At 47.7% G+C, this 22,292-nt stretch overlaps 1 protein-coding gene across 6 annotated transcripts in view; it reads left to right on the top strand.

The window, feature by feature from the left end:
- The window catches only part of LOC119452830 (brain-specific angiogenesis inhibitor 1-associated protein 2), a 261,090-nt gene that overhangs the window by 209,292 nt on the left and 29,506 nt on the right, over nt 1–22,292 (top strand). For all 6 annotated transcript variants that reach the window (XM_049667303.1, XM_049667304.1, XM_037714784.2 and 3 more), the window contains exon 4: nt 16,141–16,202. In XM_049667303.1, the coding sequence (XP_049523260.1) occupies nt 16,141–16,202 (62 nt within the window). The remainder of the gene's footprint in view (nt 1–16,140; nt 16,203–22,292) is intronic.

Here is a 22,292-nt window from a genome sequence, read left to right as displayed (position 1 = left end):
ACTGTCAACTTTTTAATGTACGCAAGAAGATGTTGACGTGTGACGTGCTCTGGGAAAAAAAACATTCATAGCAACACAAAAGCGCTCACGAACGAGTTCCCGCCGAGAAGTTCACAAGTCGGGGCACAAAATCTACAAGTGCGCAATCCAGTTCACAAGCTGGAACACAAGCCACAATGCAGTCTGTGAGAAAAAGAACAAAAAAAAAAAAAAGAACGAGGCCCACCCCAACATAAACCATACTATAAGAACATACAATGAACTTACAGGATCAGATCTCTGGGATCACGGGCTATACGTCGCCGCAAGGGTTGCAAACGTCTGTGCGCATGGTCTGAGTAAGTGTAAATAAGAGACATGAAAAGTCGAACATCTTGAAAACTACTTTAATGTCTCTAATAATTTTCCATGATTCTCGTTTCTTGAAAAAAAAAGCCTACAAAGGCATGCACTGCCCATATCTGTGGGGGTTTCTGTCAGCGGCGTTACTCGTACTAGTACACTCTACTCGTACACTCGAGCATCTCTTATAACCCGTGGTGTCAGCGTATAAAGATGCATCCACTGTTTCGTATACGGCTGTGGCTCGCGGATTGCTTTGGCGTGCCACTGCCGAGCAGAGCCTAAACGCAGAGCGCTTGCAACGGAGAGCCCTGCGACGTCGTGCCATATACACTGGCGGTGGGGGGTTCGCCTCCTCTTGGGCTGGGTACCCTGCCGTTGGGGAGCGAGAACTCGGCTAGCATTGAAAAAAAAATCCCGGTCCCTCGACGGCCGCTTCACCCACACGCCGACTGAGTGCAGTACGATGTTAACAATGAAAGCACGTATCCTCCCTGCCCGATAAAACCGGGCACCGTGGCTGAAGGCTGCTAAGCTGGTGCGCCACACAGTCGCCGAGTTTCCTCTATATAGCCGTGAAAGTCGCTGTTGAAAGTCGCACCTTCAAGTTGTTGTTGATGACGATGATGATGTCTCTGTCGTTTTTGTTGATGTTGCAGTTCTTGTTTTTTTATGATGATAATGATGTCATCGTTGTTTTAGTTTTGTAAAATTCTGAGGTTTTACGTGCCAAAACCACGATCTGATTATGAGGCACGCGGTAGTGGGGCCGCCGTGGCCGGGATTCGATCCCGCGACCTCGTGCTTAGCAGCCCAACACCATAGCCACTAAGCAATCATGGCGGGTTGTTTTAGATTTGTCGTCGTCTTCGTCCTTGTTGTTCATGACGATGATGATGATGATGACACTGCTTATAAAATTGGCGTTCTCGTCGTGTTTGTTCTGGTAGACGTGTTGTCGTTAACGTTGTGAATGATGATTATGATGACACTCGTGTTCTCGGCGTCGTTCTCTTCGCCGTCGTTAATTTATTCTTTCAAGAAACACGTCAAAATAGTACAACTAAGATCCAACTACCCCGAGAAGCAGTTCAGAAACCAACACCATACCCTCACCCCCCGCTCAGAAAGTAACTATACTCATGAATTAAAGTAATTGGAACGTAACCTTGGAACACGCTCCAAAGATGCGGAGAAGTGCTAACCGTGCACAAGAGGGGAAACTGGACAAAGGCAATCGATAGAAGCCGTCGCACACACGTTCGTAAAGCTACGCGCTCGAAATACTAGCTCGACACACACACACACACACACACACACACACACACACACACACACACACTCTCTCTCTCTCTCTCTCTCTCTCTCTCTCTCTCTCTCTCTCTCTCTCTCTCCAAGTGCGTGATTCAACTTCTCGCGAAAATGACACCGCTGTTAATCGTGCTGTGGACAGCCTGTGATAATGTGCTCCTCCAGAAAGCGTCAGCGCATTCGTATTGCTACTGCGCTCTGTGATGACAAACACATCAGCTAAAGGCGAAACAGCTGCATGAACTAGAGGCTTAACAGACTTCGTGCATCTGTCATTTTTACCAGCCTTTTGCGATTTGCGCATACATTTCCGCTGTCGCAAGAACTTGAGTCCTTCAATGCTAATCGCACCTGACTGTGAACCGCGAATCACGTTCCACATGCTTTCCAATGACGAAGCGTTTTTTTTTTTTTGGTCAAACGGCTTTTCTCAACTCTGTCGTAGATACGCAGAATCTAAACAGGCATCCGCGCGGAACGTATTTCGAATGTATTTCCGGCATAGTTCCGTCGTATCTCGGACGTAGTTCCGAAGTATTTCTGGCGTATTTCTGGCAGGACACCACAGGCATGTTTCTTTTTTTTTTTTTAAGCATATACCCGGCCTATATCCGACGCATACCCGTCATATATCTGGCATCATTTCCGCGGCTGTGTTTTTTTTCACATAATACCGACATACCACGGGCGTATCATCGGCATGTGCCCGGCGTATATATCCGACTTATCTCCAGCATATCACTGGCACATCTGGTTCACTTACCCGGCCTTTTCCGACGTGTTTCCGGCATATCGTTGGATCGTTTCACGTTGTTCTCGTTTCACGTGTCAACACTGTTCTCGCACAACTGTATACCTCCCAAAGTACTGCACGCTTTTAAGCGGCTGTACAGAATGTTGCGCCGCCATTTTCTGTTCTCACAGGTTCGTTTTGGTTTTTGATTTTTTTTTTGTTCTTGTTCTTTTTTTTTTTCTTCTCACCCGCTCTTTCTCCGCTGCCGAGTAGCACCGTACAAACTTTGCCCGCTTCAGCGCCTTGAAATGGACGCGAATAAAATAAAGAAAGAAAGAAAGAAAGAAAGAAAGAAAGAAAGAAAGAAAGAAAGAAAGAAAGAAAGAAAGAAAGAAAGAAAGAAAGAAAGAAAGAAAGAAAGAAAGAAAGAAAGAAAGAAAGAAAGAAAGAAAGAAAGAAAGAAAGAAAGAAAGAAAGAAATGCGATGTATTCAGTGCGTCTTATGAACGGGTTTGTTTCCAAAGTGACGCGCACGTTTTCACGGATGCTTACAACGTGCACTCCCCCCTCCCCCTTCGCCATCTTCCTTTCTTTCTTTTCTTTCTTTCGTTCTTTCTTTCACTTAGCGTAGGGTGTGAAACTGAGCACTAGCCATCGACAAGACACTCTTCCTGACGTGATGCCATCCAGCCCCGCCTGTTCTCCTTTGCCGAGCAGACTGACTCGCAGCCATCGTTGGCTGCTTTACGCCAAATCGAAAAGAATGAAGCGAGAAAAAAAGAGGAGAGGAAAGGCGAGGCGTCAATTTCTAAGCGCCGGCGGAAATACGCAACTGCGGAGAGAGCGAGGCACGCCGAGCTCCATTTTAGGGCGACTCCTTTCAAGCTCCTTCAACAGCCGAGGCATGTTCCTCCTGCAGCTCTCTCAATTTTGAGAACACCGCGCCAGCAAAACCAGCACTCGACTACTGTGTTGTCTTTGGCTCCGGTGCAGACTTGGATTGACGTAATAGTTCAGCGGAAACCCGCTGGATTGTCTGTTGCTGCGTAGAAAAGGCTTCTCCGCTATAGCCGAGTCAAGCCACTTTATTACAGCAAAGCTGTTAGGCTCTCGTTGGTCGGGATTTTTCGTGTCCGCGTGCGCGGCCTTTGCTCACACAAAAATGCGGGCCGATCCGTGCAAAGAAGCGGGAAGCGCACAGAGTGCTGCTTTTCCAAGAGACGTCACATGACGTCATCAGGTGGCATCATCGCTTGACGAAGACGTCATCAGGCAATATGTTCACGTGACGATGCCGTTATCACGTAACGTAACGCGTTAGACGTGATAATGCAATCACGCGACCTTTGGTGCGACCACACCATCACATGACGTTTGACGCGATTACGTAATCACGTTACGGCAACCCGGAGGCAGTGCAAAGAAGCGGGAAGTGCTTCTTCAAGAGGCATCACATGACGTCATCAGGTGACATCATCGCTTGACGATGACGACATCGCGTGACGTCACGTTTGATGTTATGACGTCATCGTGCGACTTTTGAGGTGATGACGTAATCACGTTTCGTCAACATGTCAAACGTGACGTCACCGCTTGGTCACGTGAGTTTTGGTACCATCAGATGTTAACGCCGGACGTTTCGCTTCATGGGCCATATAATGATGATTTCATATTTATAAAGAATACCCACCCTCAGCAGCTGTAGTGGTGGTTTTACATAGCTTCGCTGTACAACCACTTTCGCAGGCCAGGGATGGCGAATTATTTTTTGAGCACCAAGACAAATTACAGCATTGCAGCAACACAGGGTAAATGAATGTCACGGGCACGTCGCACAGTGTCCACCTTCACGCGCAATAACTATCAACTCTTATCGTGCAATAACAGTCGTATCTCTCACCTGATCGTATCTTCTCTCGCTCATCGCTAGACTCCTTGCTTCAGAGTGGAGTGCAGCCGGACCTATTCGTCTAAATCTCACTTACACGTACAAGGTAGGTAGGCAGGTAGTAAACTTTATTGACGTCCTGAAGTAGTCACCCCTCGTTTTCATGGAGGGAGGACCGCGGGCGGCTCCCACGTCGGGACGGGAAGGCCAAGCCTCACCGCCGCATCGTGGGCCTTCTGGACTGCCTTGAGTTGATCGAACCAGACAAGGTGCAAAAATTTTAAATCTGCGTGTCCAGCACGCCATTGTGTCCGAACTGCGGTGTTGACGAGGACTTAGATCATCAAGTTTGTGCATATGAACGCTTTATAGTCTCAAGGGCTGAGAAACGCTTGAAACATGAGACAAGACGCCTGATTTCAGCTACGGGACTTTCTTGGATTGTAGCAATTTCCGGGATCTCAATTGAGTTTCACTGAAGCACCTATAGCATTCTTCAGTGGGATAGACGCCTCAATCAGACACTGTAAAGAACCTATGTATAAGTGTATTTGTAATAGTGTATGTGCTGGCGTTTATGTGTCTTCTTTTTTTTGGGGGGAGGGGTGGGATCTGACTAACTTTTTTTCATCCCTCATTATGTCACCTGAAATAGCGTGCTAGGCTTCTTGATAGGCTAACCTCTCCAGAGGTCATTGAACTTTTGTCTCTTTTCTTCTAAGGCTTAATTTCCCGGCCAACTTCTACTGCTTTCTGATAATTAGGTCCCCCCGTCTCTTAATCTCTCGCTGTCAAAAAAATTTCTTAATTTCGTAAATTAAGCGTACCCAATGACATACGGGGGCCAAAAAAGAAATGTTCATGGTGCTTAAATCGGGAGTAATTCTGCCTAAACCCAGGTGCGTAATTCTGCACTAAATTAGTAGGAGGAAACTTTGAGCACCTAATGTTCGTAAAGACCACAAAACAGTTATTGAAAAAGAATTCACTTAGCTTGCGTCAATTTTAAATAATATTTAAGTTGTTGAAGGTATATGTTCTGGTATAGTGTAGATTCGGGGCCCGGATTCACAAAATTAAGTTTTTTTTTTGTGAATTCCTAAAATTTATCGTAAGAGCAGATACAAGCTGATCGTGATATTCGACATGTTGTTAGCGAAGGCGTTTGGCAAATGAGAAACAGCATTTACGAACACAAAGATTTGTGAATCCAGCCTCTGATTCCTAGTCCCAGCTTTGTCTCGTCGTCTTTTCCTCCTTTCATTTCGCTTCTCTTTTTTTTTTTTTTCGTGGCATTCCTTCCAACAGAAAACGCTTCCAACAACAACAGATCGCCGCTTTATAGGACTAACAATTTAATTATATATTGAAGCGGCACTTTAATCATAAACTACCTGGCTCAGCTCTCAAACTCATTGTTTACAAGACTTTTTGTGCTTTCTTTACTGACGTCGCGGAGTGTCTGCGTTGCGTTAGAACGAGCAAATTTCGCAACCGCAAGAAACTTCAGATTGCGTTCGACGAAAAACTTCTCGCGTAGTCTTCGCGCTGGCGTTCACATTCAGAAAAGTACGGCGTTGCACTTACAATCAAAGTTCTGTTTCTCGTCTCGGCGCTCCTTTACCATTTTTTTTTACTATCTTTGTCTTTTTTCGCTTGTTTGTACCGGTTACGAATTTCTAGCTAAACCGAGACTCCATCACGTCCTCGCATATGCAGGTATCCCTTCTTTCTCTGTTCTCCTTTACGGTTTCTCTCGCCGGTCTAGTTTTCGCTAACATCGTTAACGCGGCATCTTCTTCGCCAGGCACCTTTAATCTGGTTTCGCGGGACGTTGCTTTTGCGGGTTTGGTTTTCTCTCTTTCTCTTTTTAACGCTCGACGTTGTGTTGGAAGCGCCATCGCTACGCTTACCAGAAAGTGCAGGCATCCATATTGCCAGGCGGGAACGCGGAGGGGCTGCTCGTGCTGCTTGAGATAGAAAAATGGCAAAAGCCGCGCGCTTATACAGTCTACAAGCAGACACCTACGCGCCAGGTACCTACAAGCAAAGTATACCTAAAAGCCAGGTACCTGAAAGCCGTACACCTACAAACCAGGTACTTACAAGGTACAGCTAGCAGCGGAAAAAGATTAGCACAAGTGACCGATGACCGGAGCAGGAAAATTGCGGTACGCGGCGCTCTTGTTCCCGTGCACACTGGTATCTAAAGTGCCACATGATTCATGTTACAAAGAGGTTGTGCCTGGCACTCTCGTTTTAAGCGTGCTACGGAACAACAGGGTCGCGTACCGCAATTTCCCTGCTCCGGTCATCGGTCACTTGTGCTAATCGTTTTCAGCTGCCAGCTGTACGTAACTAAAAAATCGTAACCTACAAGCCAGGTACCTATAAGCCAGTCACTTGGGAACCTGGTACGTACAAGCTATGGACCTAAAAGACTGTAACCTACAAACCAGACATCTACAAGAACGGTACCTACAAGCCAGGTACCTATAAGCCAGTCACTTGGGAACCTAGTACGTACAAGCTATGGACCCAAAATACTGTAACCTACAAGCCAGACATCTACAAGACAGGTAGCCTACAAGCCAGGTACCTACAAGACAGGTACCTACAAGCCAGGTACCTACAAACCAGGTACCTGTAAGCCAGAAACCTATGAACCTGGTACCGACAAGCTATAGACCGAAAAAACTGTAACCTACAAGCCAGACATCTAAAAGACAGGTGCCTACAAGCCGGGTACCCACAAGTCGGGTACCTGTAAGCCAGAAACCTATGAACCTGGTACCTTCAAGTTTCGGACCCTAAAGACTGTAACCTACAAGCCAGATATCTACAAGTCAGGTGCCTACAAGCCAGGTACCTAAAAGGCAAGTACCTGAAAGTCATGCACCTACAAGCCAGGTACTTAAAAGCTGGGTACCTAAAAGCTGGGTCTCTACAAGCCGGGCACCACAAACCAGACACATACAAGCCAGGTACCTACAAGCAAGATGCTTTTAATTGAGGTACATAAGCGCACAATTGACACGGACACAGTGAAGGGGGACACACGAGCGCTTTCCCCTTTCACTGTGTCCGTGTCAATTGTGCGCGCTAAAAGATTTCACTATGAATTCGTACCAACTCGCCCAACTATCAGTTCTGCTGCAGAGGTGCATAAGATCCAAACGCGTGCAAGCCAGACCCCTACAAGCCAAGTACTTGGAAACCAGGTACCTTCGAGCGAGGTACCTACGAGCCGGACGCCTTCAAACGAGGCACCTAGAAGCCAGTATGAAAATTTATGGGCAATACCACACGACCGTTGCGCGGATAGCTGTTTTTGCCGTAGGTCGGTTTATATAACTACCGCTAGATCTTCCGACTACACTTTGAGAACTGCCAAACTGAAGAGAAAGAAAAAATTCTGTACGTGAGGGAGAAAGGCTTTTTGATGCACCTTAGACGAACGAATAAAAAAAGACGTACCCACACATGAAAACGAGCAACAAGTTGAGACAACACCACAGCATTGACTTGTGACAAAGCTTTAATGAAGAAGAGCGCGATATATACATTATATATAGCTCTGTCTCTGTGGTGTCGTATCTGCAGCCTCTGTCCTCGTTTTTGGGTGGGCAGCGTTGCTTTCGTTTGTCAAGACCAAGGAAGGTTTAAAAATTTAAACCTCCTTGGCCAATACCTGGGACCGCTCTCAACAAATCCCGCTGATACCTACTCTTGATCTTACACAGGCCACTCACGCGTCAATCATTTTCAAACTTTCCGTGCGAATGGATCGCCTGCAAAACTCAGCTCTATATGTAGCAGCAAGATGCGTAATATCCTGGCGTCTCACTTTGTTGTTACCGTAAACGTTCGCGTTATACTTCATTATTGCTGTATACGCGGTCTCCCCTTGCTTTAGCCAACTTCTAACGCATTCATGAAACTAGATGATCGTCCTCTGAGTGAACAGATTATACTAGAACACCGGCCCGCCGATCATCGGCTCAGAAGGCAGCAAAGGCACTTTTGTGCTTTCTGAGAGCTTCTGGTTTGTACGTGCGCCTTTGACTCCGTGCACGTTTCCATACCCCCACCCTCTCTCTCTCTCTTCCTTCTTTCTCTTCCCCTTCTCCCTTCCCCCAGCGTAGGGTAGCCAACCGGACTCTTGACTGGTTAACATCCCTGCCTTCCTTATATCCCTCTTTCTCTCGTCCGCAGGCTACACAGCGCACTGACACACACACACACACACACACGCACACACATACAAACGCGCGCGCGAATATAAGGACAAACAAACAAGGAAGCTCACTCATACCTTTGACGTAAGCACGATTGGAAGACGGTGTGCTTCTCAGTGGACCGGGCCTATCGTATGGGCAACATGGGCACGTCAGTCTTTTTCAATGCCGGCCGATCGCATGATACTACGTCTGTTGCACGCAGCTAGCGATTTGGGGAACCTCTTGTTCCTGCATCTCTGCTTTTATGCGATTGTGTGTGTGTGTGTGTGTGTGTGTGTGTGTGTGTGTGTGTGTGTGTGTGTGTGTGTGTGTGTGTGTGTGTGTGTGTGTGTGTGTGTGTGTGTGTGTGTGTGTGTGTGTGTGTGTGTGTGTGTGTGTGTGTGTGTGTGTGTGTGTGTGTGTGTGTGTGTGTGGTGGTGTGGTGCGTGTGTGCGTGTGTGCGTGTGCGTGCGTGCGTGCGTGCGTGCGTGCGTGCGTGCGTGCGTGCGTGCGTGCGTGCGTGCGTGCGTGCGTGCGTGCGTGAGTGAGTGCGTGTGCGTGTATGTGTGCGTGTGCGTGTATGTGTGTTCTAAGAGTGATACTGTTTAGTCGAATCGAATTCGTATACTGGGCGAAATTAGCTTCCATTATCAACCGGTAATACCCAGTAGTTCATATTAAACAACAAGAAAGGAAGAACACACCACTGCAGTGCGAACGTGGTCAGGCTCACTAGAGAATATTTATATGTTTACCAATTATGTAATACGATGTAAAAAGTGTAATATTGTATTATGTAACATGATGACAATGTAATATTGTATGATGTAACAATGCGTAATATCATGTAACAATTTACACTTAATGAAGAAACACCATTGACCTCGTAACTATTCTTCAGTGAAGAAATAATATTCCTCAGATGTGCTACATAAATAAAGTTTATTCCTCCTCCTCCTCCTCAGAGAAGAAAAATGCTCTCCTCTACGTGTCACTTGCGAAACCAGTGCCTCCGAGCATTCGCTGAGTGTTCTTGATTCATTCATTCATTCATTTTTGGCCCGACGGAAACTAACAACCTTTCTCACCCCGGCCACGGATACGGACGTACATTCAGAAATTCCGGAACTGTGAGAATATCGAATCCAATAGCACTTGAATAATACAAATACTATTCAATTGGCCTCTAAATCTCGAATATTTATCGCACACCCCTAAATTCAAGCAAAACCGCAAGCTCGTGACCTCTACAGGGAGCTCGGCGAAGCGTCCGTTCTATATGCGCCCTGACCGCGCGTCTGAGCTCCGGCGCTTAATGAAACATTCCACAGCACCCCCATAGCTGATTACGGAAACCCGTCTTTTCAGCCAGTTCAGAAGACAAGAAGATAGAAAAAAGAAAGGCAGGTGATCAATTATTCACACCACATGTCCCTAGCTCTTTAAATTCTGAGCAAAGCGTAGTCGCCTGCTATGTACGTCCATTTTGATGCTCGCTTTGCCGTAAGGACAGTCTTTCGAAGTCTTTTTTTTTTTATTTCTTTTTTTTTTCCTAGGGAATCTCTCTCTTACTTGCGAATACTTCTTCAGCTATCCTACCTATATCTTTCGATAGGAGCTGTTTCTTCATCCTATCTTTCTTTTTTGCCGGCACTTCGTTCGGGCTTGTCGTAATCCGGCGGTGGTTTTTCGGGATTTAATGGAATGAGCTTGCGAAATGAGCTTCGTTTAACGAAACGCGGATAAATGGCGGATGGGGGTTCTCCTCTTCTTTCTTTTTTCTTTCTCTTTAATTTTAGTTTTGTGCGTGGAGATACGTGTACAGGCTGCGTGGTGTTGAGAGAAGGCTCTTTAGTGACAGGTTTTACAACGAACCTTGATGGAAAAGGCCTGATTCTCCAATTTCAGAGTAGTTTGTGACTTGCGTCAGCATGAGGGTCGCTTAAGCGCGAACCGACGAACAAATTTCGCGTACTTCAATGTTTCACTACAAATTCGTTCAAATACTAATTGAGCAAGGGAATAGGCTAATGGAGCTAGCTAGTGAATGAAAGGGAGTGCCAAACCAGTTCTGCTTAGTGATCACGCGAGTGGGGACTCCGAATTTGGACCACCTGGGGTTCTTTAACGTGCACCTAAATTAGTAGTTTAAAGAGTCGCAGCCCCCCGAAACTGAGATCCCGCGATTGCATTGAATGAGACGGCGAGTGAGAGTGAATCGCTTAGTGATCAGCGAGCGAGTGAGTGAGTGAGTGAGTGAGTGAGTGAGTGAGTGAGTGAGTGAGTGAGTGAGTGAGTGAGTGAGTGAGTGAGTGAGTGAGTGAGTGAGTGAGTGAGTGAGTGAGTGAGTGAGTGAGTGAGTGAGTGAGTGAGTGGAGTGAGTGAGTGGAGTGAGTGAGTGAGTGAGTGCAGTGAGTGATTGAGTGATTGAGGAGTGAGTGAGTGAGTGAGGGGAGTGAGTGAGTGAGTGAGTGAGTGGAGTGAGTGAGTGAGTGTGAGTGAGTGAGTGAGTGAGTGAGTGAGTGAGTGAGTGAGTGAGTGAGTGAGTGAGTGAGTGAGTGAGTGAGTGAGTGAGTGAGTGAGTGAGTGAGTGAGTGAGGAGTGATGTAGCAACTGAGGCACCGCCTGACCGTATCAGTTCAGTTGTTTGGTGAGGCAAAAGAACCAGCATATGTTGAGTAGTAGGTTGCTGATGTAATACATGAGCGAATGCCGTAAAAATGAAAAGCCGGTAGATCCCACGCCCTGTGGAAATCGATGCTATGCAAAGCACTGTGCGGGGAGCCTACCAAGTTAACGAAACGACCATGAGAGCACCAAGACGCAGGCTGCTCTTTCATGACCTACATGACACGAATGTCATGACATTCTTGTTATGAGTCCTCAGGAGTTCCTTTTGCTACACCTAGGAGACTGTAAGGCGAAAGCCTTAGTCGTGCTCTTGACTATGACTTCGACCATCAACCTTTAGCCTTTTCCTTCACTTAGTACCGCATCCGAACCCATTCCATTGGTTTTTGAGGGTTAATCTTTTTTCGCTGAGTCATTCTCGTTTTTGCTGAGCCATGGTCATGACTATGACTTCTACCACAATCCTTTAGTGTTTCCTTCACTTAATACCTACGTCCGAACGCATTTCAGTGGTTTTTGAGTGTTAATATTTTTCGCTGGGTCATTGTCATGACATTTATGTCATGTGTAGGTCATGACAACAATGTGATGTGTAGGTCATGACATTTATGTCATGACCTATCACTTATGTTCGTCATACACTCCTGTCATACTGTGCCAATTTTGGTACCTACCAAGTTAACGAAACGACCATGAGAGCACCGAGACGTAGGCGGCTGTTTCATGACCTACATGACACGCAATTCATGATATTCATCCAATGACATATCATTTATGTTCGTCATATACTCTTGTCACAATATGCCAATTTTGGTACATACCAAGTTAACGAAACGACCATGAGAGCAGAAAGACGTAGGCGGCGTAGACGGGCGAATTTCGATGGGGGCGAAATGCGAAAACACCCGTGTACTTAGATTTAGGTGCACGTTAAAGAACCCCAGGTGGTCCAAATTTCCGGAGTCCCCCACTACGGCGTGCCTCATAATCAGATCGTGGTTTTGGCACGTAAAACCCCATAATTTAATTTAATTTTTAGGTATCGAGGGAGGTAATGATGAAGCAATTTAGTTAGTTACGACGTGTGTCAGCGAATAATAAACGATCGGTTGTTGATATCTCTCCACGACGCGTATTAGCTTCCGACGCTCAGCGATGATGCTCCGTAAAGAGAGCGCAAAGCGCATCCACTGAAACTAGGCAGTTTCAGTGAAGTGATACCACTTTACCCATTCTGTTTACCAACACTGTCACTCTGCCAGAGACAAGGATATTGTGTCCCTGTCAATTTGGTAATGGAGAGCTAAAGTTATCTACTGAAGAGTTTTAAGCTGTCCGTGAAAGTATTACAATTTACGGACTAACGTAATATTTGTGCCACCGACGTCAGCAACGCAACCCAACGCAAGAATATTTCCAAGGCGTTGTAGTAGAAGAAATCTTCACAAGATTGCGCTACCAGCGCTGTAGCTTCCTTTCTAAAACCCGAGCTTGCTGCCGTAGGACAAAAACATACAGAACCAAATTATCGCAACAAGGTGTCACTTTGTTCTGATCCGGTGTCGACTCGACACATTGTGATGTTAGGCCAATATTGAGCCAGGTCCGTAGAGAACATGCAGACGCATTGGGGGTTCAAATCTGCTTGGATCGTTAGCTGATCGGTGGTAGAGATAAGCAAGCGACGACTAGAGTACCTCTGGAAAACACGCATGGAGGATATAGGGGCGGTTACCTCACAGGTATACCTTTACGAACTAAAGCACAGAAAGACACAATGCTGGATTAGGATATGATAACACGTACGTTGCTTACATCGGCTAGGTGTGACTGTGGCCCCTCCGGTTCAAAGGAGATATGCCTCAAGCAGTCGTTATAATCATTCGCCACCGACGTTTTAGGCGCTCCGGTATTCCGTGAACTTTTTTATGGTAACCCGTTTACCGGGTCTGTGAGAGAGTTTTAGCGTGTCCGGTATCCCGGTAAACGCTAGCCGACTGGGCGTTTTACCGGATGAGCGGAAGCGCGAACGTGAACGTGCTGCACGGTGCCCAGCCACCTGGTGGCGCAGAACTCAAGCAGACAAACACAGCTAATATTGCAGTAACGAAGTGTATTTTACTTTGCTGCTGGTGTAAATTTTCGGCAGCAACACGAGTACACCGCTGCCCGAAATTTACACCAGCAGAGAAGTAGAATAACAATTTGCTACTGTAATATTAGCTGTGTGTCTGATTGAGCTCTGCGCCACCAGGTGGCTGGGCACCGTGCAGCACGTTCACGTTCGCGCTTCCGCTCATCCGGTAAAACGCCCAGTCGGCTAGCGTTTACCGGGATACCGGACACGCTAAAACAGGCTAATAGAAAGTTTTAGCTTCGCGTGTTCGCGTCTTCTTCGCGTGTTCGATTCATCGTAATCGGCAAGACGCGCCCCTTCATCATTTTCGGCCGCCAGCTGTCTCCCGCTGCAGCTCCGCGGAGCGGTTAAACTTCTGTTCGCGCGTGAACGAGAATTCGCGAGAATGAAAAACTCAAAAGGAAAAGGCACCGTCGATGCCAGACGTTGCGCGCGCGATAAATTTTGAACGCTATGCACTCCGCTCGCAAACGCATTCGGGGACTGTTTGCCACAGGACGCGTCTGGAATGCAGGGCTATATAGCTGGGGCTTTATTGCCTCACTGTCTGCGAAATTTTGCGGTCGTACTACGCAGGCTACAAACAAAAAAAATGGAAAAGTGGAATCATGGCGAGGGGACAGTGATCTTTTTTTGTTTCTAGTCGAGTTTTTCTCCTTGACACTGGAACCCGCGTGCGACGGGCGACAGCGGACGCAGAATCCGAGTCCCAGAATCGTGTGTCCGAGAAGAAAAACAAGAAACAATAAAAAAAATACAGAAAAAATTGAAAAAGGAACGGCTACACGAATGACGCGGTTCCCGAGGCATGTTCTGCGGAAACGGCCATAATTCAAAGAGGTTTGTTTTTTTCCTTTCTTTTGTCTCGTTTCTTCCGCAAGTTTATTGCAAGCAAGCTCCCCGCGTCGGCTGGAGCTCGGATTCTTTTTCCCCAGGAGGACGCGAACGCGAAACGCGGGTGAGGAAGAGAGTATGGAACAGGGGGAAGGAAGGGCTTCGTTTTCATTGATTTCAATTAAGGCCGGTTAATTACCGGGCCCGATGCGGAAGAACCCGAGGAGCGCTTGTTGTAACGCGCGCAAGTGGCCGAGAGCAGCGATTTAATATTTACGCTCGTATAAATATTGATTACGCTTTTCGCGTCGTCGTCGTCGTCGTCTGGACTAGCCTGGCCGGCAGCGGACGACTTGTAATTGAAATTCATTGGGCGCACACGATGTGACGCGCGCGGTCGCGTCCACGCACACCTTAACTGCATTAGCGTGAGTTGTCTTCTTTATAATTCGTTCGTTGTCGTTTTACGGACGATAAGCTCGATGAGCGATAGCGTTTTATCTCGCTTGGACGACTCGCTTTTTCTTTTTCTTGCGGGCGCGGTAATTCGGCAGTTTTACGTGGCTTTACGATGGCTCAGTGGAAACACGGCGTTCTTGAGCCTGCTGAGCACGAGGTTGAGGGTTGGATTCCCAACCGTAGCAGCCACCTACCAATGAGTACATAATGGCAAAAAAATTCGGCAGAGACACTTAAGGCTGCTTGCGCGTGGGAAATGCGAAAGCATTATACCGCTTATAGAACTCGGGACGTCATGAACACGCTCATTTTATACACTCGTGACGTGGCGCCGCCTCCTCCCCATTGGCTGCGCCGTCACGTGCTCAATGACGCACGCACTAGGCCACACGTTTAATCAGCCAGATGGCTGCGACGTGACGTGTGCAATGACGCACGCACTAGGCACACCTTTAATCAGCCAGAACCGTGGAGCCTACCTGACGTCGGCGAAGCATACTCGCCTCGCAACGCGGAAGCCCGGGCTCGACTCCCACCGAGCCCGAAATGTGCCAAAATTTTCTTTTAAAAGCCATTAATTGACTTTGTTTACAGGAACCTCCCTGAGAAATGTGTCGTCATTCCGAGCATTTTATGACGGGTTCTCACTCTTCGCCGCGTCGGCCATTTTCAGCACCATCTTTCAGTCACGCCGACGGGTTTTCGCGTAATGGAGCTTATAATGGTTTCGCATTAAAAACGTTCGCGTAACCTAGAATTAACTGCATCTTAAAAGAAACCCTGGATGGGCTATGTGGATCCGGAGCCCTGCAGTATACGGTGCGTCTCATACCCACTCTGTTGGTTGACGTTAAACCCGGTAAATCAGTTTGGGCATCGCTCAGTAGCTACGGAATTGTGCTGCCGAGCATAAAGGTCGCGGGTTTGGCTCCCACAGGTGGCGGCCGCATTCCGAGGGGGGCCAAAATGCAAAAAAAAAAAATTATCGTGTACCGTACACTGTGTACCCGTTATTGAAACCCAGGTATAGTCCCACAATTGCGTCCCTCATAACCCGCTATGCGATGTTGTACAGCTTCAATAGCTGCTATTAGTGACTTGGTTTGGGGGTCCCATATTGACAAAGCATACTCTTTGTACGCGCTAAAGATTTATATAGTATTAGTTTGACAAGAAGAAGCTATAGAAACGTTTCTTTTTGGATATCCCTGTATGCGATTAGCGTTGGCGACAATGTGGCCGACATGATTGTTCCGAGGTTCGAGGTTAGAAAAACGGCAAGGTATTTGTACTATGTAACAGGTAGTAAAGATGTGTCGTTAATAAAATGTTTTTTTTTTTTGCTGTTTTTTGTGAAAATTTATTTTTTACTTGTCATTCACTTCGTTTGAAATTCTCATTTTAGCCCATTACTCTGGTGCGTCCAATAGTAGTACACGCGCTACCTGAAGGGTTGAATTCAGAGAAAAGAAAAATGCCTTCGGGTTTTTTTACGGCATGTTTTCTTTTTCTTTCTTGGTATCGTGTGTTCTCTTGTTCTTGAAGTGTCTTACCTTTTGCGTATATTTTGTGCATCTCCTCGCAGGCACAGCTTTGATGCAGCTCGTGGATGTGCAAAAGGAGATTGAGAACCAGCAGATGAACGTGGTAAGCAGACCGCCCGTCCCCGTAGGTCTATACGCGTAGACTAAATGTCGCGGAGAGGAGGAAGAGAAAGAGAGTCCGCGGGGGATTCCCCCTCCGATCCCCTCCTTCCTCAGCGCGCTCTATAGCGGTGCTCCTTAAGACTACTGGCTCGCCGCCGCCCCCGGACTCAGGGGTGCAATTTCCACCGCCGTTGAGCAAATTGCGCGCGCGCAGTTGTGTCTGTACGCGTGGTTATAGTTGTACGCAGTGCCCCGTAGCGTACACCCTGCTGTCTTCCTGTGCATCAGAAAACGTGTATGCAGGGGGCTTTGAAATTACTCGCCCCCCGCGTAACGACCATATCGAGTTTTGAAGAAATACAAGTTCGCCGAATTGAGCTCATGTCAGAACATAAAACACCACAAACACGTGTTTTCTTTCTTCTTTTTTTTTAATTTATGTCTCTATGTCGGATCCGTCCGCCGCTTAGGAATGGATGTGATGTAAAACTAAAATGCAGGTTTGGGAGCGGGTGGCCTGGCCGTGGTGACCCCATTCCGTAACCGGCCGCGTTATTCTGACCTTTGCAACTCCCTTGGAATCTTTTTATGAGGTTGTGAGAACGACATCATGCACCCTTGTATGCAAAAGTAACGAACCCCCTCTGACCTCAGTTTTTGAGGCACCAGTGAGCAAAGAAGACATCGTTGCTTCTAACTTGAGTATGCCCTTCGGACGTCCGACTATAGCCCTTAAAGCAAGAATTAATGCCAACTGGTCCGTCAAGGGGTACCGAATCACCGTTTTAACAGTGCTCAGGGTCTCCTGTATACTTTTGCCCACGCGCCTGCAGACTAAAAAAATATGCAGTACCTGTGCGCCAGTTAGTGCTTACTGAGTGATACACGTTGATAAGATAGCAGAAAAGCCGTGCGATAAAACTTCATCAGCCTGCTAATGCGTCTGGTTGCTGTCCCTGAGGAACCCTTGTAAGCTCGGTTCAATTCCGCACAGCATCAGAGAAATCAGAGGATCTTTTTCGTCATAGTAGAGCGGTGCATTCGCAGTTGCACCAACTGCATTCGCAGTTGCAGTTGCAGTTGCATTCGCAGTGCACCCAAGTTGGCATCAGAGAGGTTCATTGTAGAGCGCCACGCACCTGTCCACTGACCCAAGTTGGCATCAAATAGGTTCGTTGGAGACTAGCGCAGACCGAGTGGCACACACCCGGCTGCTCCAAGTCGGTGACAAAGAGATTCTTCGAACAGCGGTGCCTACTCAGTCCCGCGTCTAGAGTGATGCATGTCGGCGGCAAGGAGGTTCGTTGAAGAGCGGAACGTACGTACACGTGGCCGCCAACTCAGTGACCCCAGTCGGTCCGATGGTTGGTTTCGAAGCCGGTTACCTCAGATGCTGCTACACGGCCATTCGACCAATGACTACCCACTGGCCCAGGTAGGCGGGGAAAGGGTTAAATACAAACGTACACAGACACAAACATACATACATGGACACACAGATAGCCCCCCGGAAAGTTCGTTAAGTAACCAAAGAATGCTAAGCATTTAAAAAGATACGCAAGGTATTTTGCCGAAGTTCCATGGATGTGACCGGCGATTCGTATATTCTGGGTTCCTAACCCTGAGGCGACTGCACTTTCCTTAAATCGAAACTTTCTTTTCCTGTCTGCCCGCGGTTTGGCATCCCTTTTGTATAGGTGTTCTTGCCGAGCAAACTGGGCCCACTCAGGACACTGTATAGTCAAAGGATGTAAATTGGTGTGCCGATCCTGACACCATTGCACATTATGATGTGCTCGGAAGGGTTTTAATGTGGCTCGTGACGTCAGCCGGTCTTGGTGGCGGTGCAATCCTCGGGTGTATAATGTAGACCCAGGTACTCTCTGCCACTTCTTCCGGGGTTGGTTGCGGTATCTCGCCAAGGTAGGTGCATCGGGTGTCTTTCCCACCCAGTTCTGGTGCGCAGAGGGAAAGCACGAAGAACATATACAGGACAAAGGCCATTTACAATGGACTGCTCGTCGGATAGGCTCAGCTGGGTTTCTAAGCTGGTGTGTGTACAATTGCGTAAGTTGTGAATAAAATTGCAGTTGCGCGCATCATATGTGCCTCATTGCACGGCGTTTAATTGAGTCTATTCAAGAAAACTTTGCCTAAAATAGATTCCTACAAGTGCGTCGAGTCTATCATAATTTTCTTTCCTCGCTGTCTTGCTGTGCAAGCGACAAGGTACAAGAACGGGCCAGTCGGTAATCCGTATTGAATCATGATTACCTGTCGCTAATCACCCTTCGCCCGCTTCCGCCATCGCACCTACAGAATACGGCGCGCCGCCGCGATCTTATCTCACCTGGACTTTATGCGAAACATCACGACGACGTCGACGCGGACGGTGGAAATTCGCCTACAGTGTGCATATCATTGCAATAATAAATAGCTACAAAAGAAAATTACATACCTCAATCCACAGGTACAATAATTCTTTTTTCAGCAGGGCAATCGAGGATGCGCTCAGGCCGCCACCTCTTGCTATGACTGCTGCTTCTATATAACACTTATGCCTGTATTGTGATAGCAATTTTTTTCATTTCATTTGTTTACTCTCAGGGTTACTAACATTATAGAGAGGAGTGGGTAATATGGTGCAAATATGGCGCATGCTGGGCCCGCGCTTGGAGGGTCAGACGCTATAGATTTCCGAAGATGCGAGACACACGTCGGGCATTTGGCTGCAAAGTTTGACAGTCACTCAGGTATCCTTACGTGATTTGAATGCGAAAGCGTGAGGACTTGTCTAAGTTATCACCCTAAATTAAAACTCCGCCTTAATCCACCTTACTAAACCTTGCTCTAATTTGTACCCATCTTAATCCACATTAATCCACCTTAATCCAATTTTGGGAGTGGGCCATGTCCGACACCGTGGCCGTTCGCCGTGGGACTTCGCAGTGCGAGCCGCAGCAGGTCCAGCGCCGGGAATGTGACGTCATCATTTGGTCACGTGGGTTTTGGTGCCATTGGATGATAGCAGTGGACGCCGGATTTTCCGCTTCATGGGCCATAATGATTTTTCATTAAAACGACTTCGAAGCCAAGTAGAAGCGCTGTCTCGCTCCGCTCAATCGGCTCTGCAGAGGAGTCAGAGCTGAGTTCGGCCTTCCGCGCTGCTGGCTTAAGCGTTGTGCACACAAACACTATAGCGTTCATGGTGAGCAGCTGCCTGCGTACCACATCGTGGCGCTTGCAGTGACCTAAAATGGACAGTAGAGCTAGGAAGCCTACCTGCAAGCGCTGTTTTAGCGCTTGCATGTTGGCTCCCTAAGTGCAACCAAGCCACGACCGCCGATAGTGTGGAGCGTCGAAGCGCGACGCCTGCGACGTCGCTGGCTGTGGACCAATACTCGCCGTAGGCGACAAAGTATAGACGGCTAAGCGGACAGCGGCCATCTTAAGTCTCGTTCAAATTTTGACGAAGTTGTCCGTGAAGACAGCTTCGCGAAGACAGCTAGCATCGAAGTCACAAACTATGCTGGCTACTTTCCTTTCCAAACAAGATGGTGGCTGAGCAGGACGCTTGGAAACTCGACGGGAAGGTCGTCTGCGCACAAGAAAACGTAGTCACGTTGTGATATATGCGCTTGATGTAAGTCACGTCGTGTTTTTCATGGGTTCGCAGACGTAAAGAGTTAAAATACAGAGATAATGTGTGCTTTCCTGAACATTTCCTTGCTGCCGCGAGGCGGCGTCACGGCGTGGGGGCGTCTTCCATGCTTCTTCCAGACGGTTCGAAACGCGTTCCATTACTTGACCTCGAAGCTGTCTCGGCTGTCTCCTTAGCTGTCTATATGCTCACTGTCTCCGATGCTGGCGAGAATTCGAACACACCCACAGCCGGCGCTCCTTATCAAGCCTGCGTTACGAGACGCCTGGTAGCATGTCAGAGTGCTGTTTCTGCTGCTGCGCAGCAGTTGCTCTCGCTTGCTCGCCAACATCTCGCACCCGAGAATTGCTGAAGAACACCGTTTGTGCAGCTTCGACGCAGCTCTAAACCTTGATGTTGCTTTCAGCTTTTCGTCCGTTCGGGGGAAACGGCCCAAATTTTTGTTGGCGGCGGGTTCGGTGTGTAAACCAGACTGCTGGCGCCCCATCTCACGAACAGGCAGTGTCGACGGCTGCAGAGGTGCAAGCTCAGCTATGTCTCCCTCTCACGGGCCGACGCTTCAATCAATATGAATGAGCTGCGGACGTCGGCGGGGGAGGGGGGAACGCTAGGCTCTGCTCGTCTTAATTAGTCATATCCGGCGACTAATCTCTCCGCGCCTCATTATGCACGAGCAGGGGCTGGCAGTTTTCAGGCCAGGTGTAGGCTCGTGCATTCGTCGCACGAGTAAGGGATCCGCGGAATTCAGCCTGCCACAGCCTGTGGATGGGCGTACGCTGAAACGGGCTGGCGAAGGAGTGTTGTCTCGTTAATACTGTACAGCAGTGAGGTATTCGGAGCTCGCGTTAACCGATCAGGAAATAGAGAATGTCCAGTGTATAATATAACTTGCTCCTTCTGCCATTTTTACCGTCTGCTTTCGAGAAGGAGACGCTTGGTTTTTTTTTTTCTTTTGTTTTTTTTTTTAGGAAGAGGGAATCGTTGTCTGCTTTCGAGAAACAGAAGACGCTGCGAGATCTTCAACGCAGCAATGCACTACTTCGAAGAGTGGTCGATTTGGTTTGAAACACCTCGAATAATAGTTGAACGTATTGATCTCCTCAATAACGGGGGCTTCGTGCGGTAACGGACAGTGAGAGTTGGCACTAAGTGTCAGAAGTCGGCAGCGTGCCTGCTGCTCCGCAATGGACTCATCTGCTGCCACTTCGATCGTCTGCTTTTGTAAACATTGAACAGACGACGCTATAAAAGCAGATGATGCCTCGGTTCGTTTGAAATTATGATATTAAACTTAATTTGATGAGAAAATTCTTTTAGCAGAAGGAACATTCACTTCATAAGCACGCCTCTCTGCTCTAATGCTGTCCACTACTGTGAATGCGTAAGCAGCCCCGGTTCGTTACCTCCTCAGCGCTGTACCGTTTTCGGAGAGGCGAATAGGGTTGTGTGTCAGGAGCTGTCGGCAAGGCAGGGTCGCATTAATCAAACTTAAGCTTTGCCTGACGCAAGCGAGACAAACAAAATGGTGGCGGGAGCCGCTTCGCTGGAACGCAGGTGACGCCAAGCGTGTAAGCTCGTTTTTCTTGGGTTTTTGAATGATGGATGATGGAAGTGGCGAGTTCTAACGGCCTCGTTTGCCTTACGAAGCGCCACCTATGCTCTTCGCGTCGCCCCCTAATGCATCGCGCCACGAAAGCACAATAACGCGTGCGTAGACGCTTTCGCGTCGTAGCGCGAGTTCACCAGCATGCTTGAAAAGGTCTACCAATGCAGCAAGCAGGCGTGAAGTATATGGTCATTCGCTGTTCTAGGACTCGTGTAAGCCTTTTCTGTAGCACAGTGCGGTTTTGACTCGCCTGTGTCGGGCTGACGGTTATCACAGGTGAAACTGCGTTATACCGATAAGAAATCGCGAGGCCTAGGCCAGAACTTGCCTAGGCCAGAACCATAAGATTATTAAGCGCGTTCACTACGCGTATGCTGGTGTTGGTCGCGGGAGATGCAGTCGAACTCGGATGTATCGAACCCCCATATAACGAATGATTATGTACAACGAACAGCAGTAAAATCCCCTTGAAATTTTTCTATAAATGTTTATTTTATATATCGAATTACGTATATATCAAACGTTTTTGTGATCCCATTGAGATTCGATATATCCGGGTTGGACTGTAAGCCCTTGCAGCAAACTATAGTTTTGGTCAAGACGCCGACAGCCGACTGTTTCTATAACCGTCTCTCTTTCCTTCTTTTTCATTTTCTTTTTCTGCAATGAGAAGCTTACCAGTCAGAGTGTCCAATCTTGCCGGGCTAACGCGGAAAACACTGTGAACGTTCATCCTCGAGATCATCACTTTTCGACTTGCAGTCGCTATCGTGATCATGAATGCGAAGCGGTAGGATATTCCAGTAGTGCTATTCGTGCAGTGC

The sequence above is a fragment of the Dermacentor silvarum genome, chromosome 5 (assembly GCF_013339745.2).
Source record: "Dermacentor silvarum isolate Dsil-2018 chromosome 5, BIME_Dsil_1.4, whole genome shotgun sequence".
Classification (NCBI taxonomy): Eukaryota; Metazoa; Arthropoda; class Arachnida; order Ixodida; family Ixodidae; genus Dermacentor; species Dermacentor silvarum.
The sequence above is the reverse complement of the archived record's forward strand: the minus strand, read 5'-3'. Positions and strand labels throughout refer to the sequence as shown.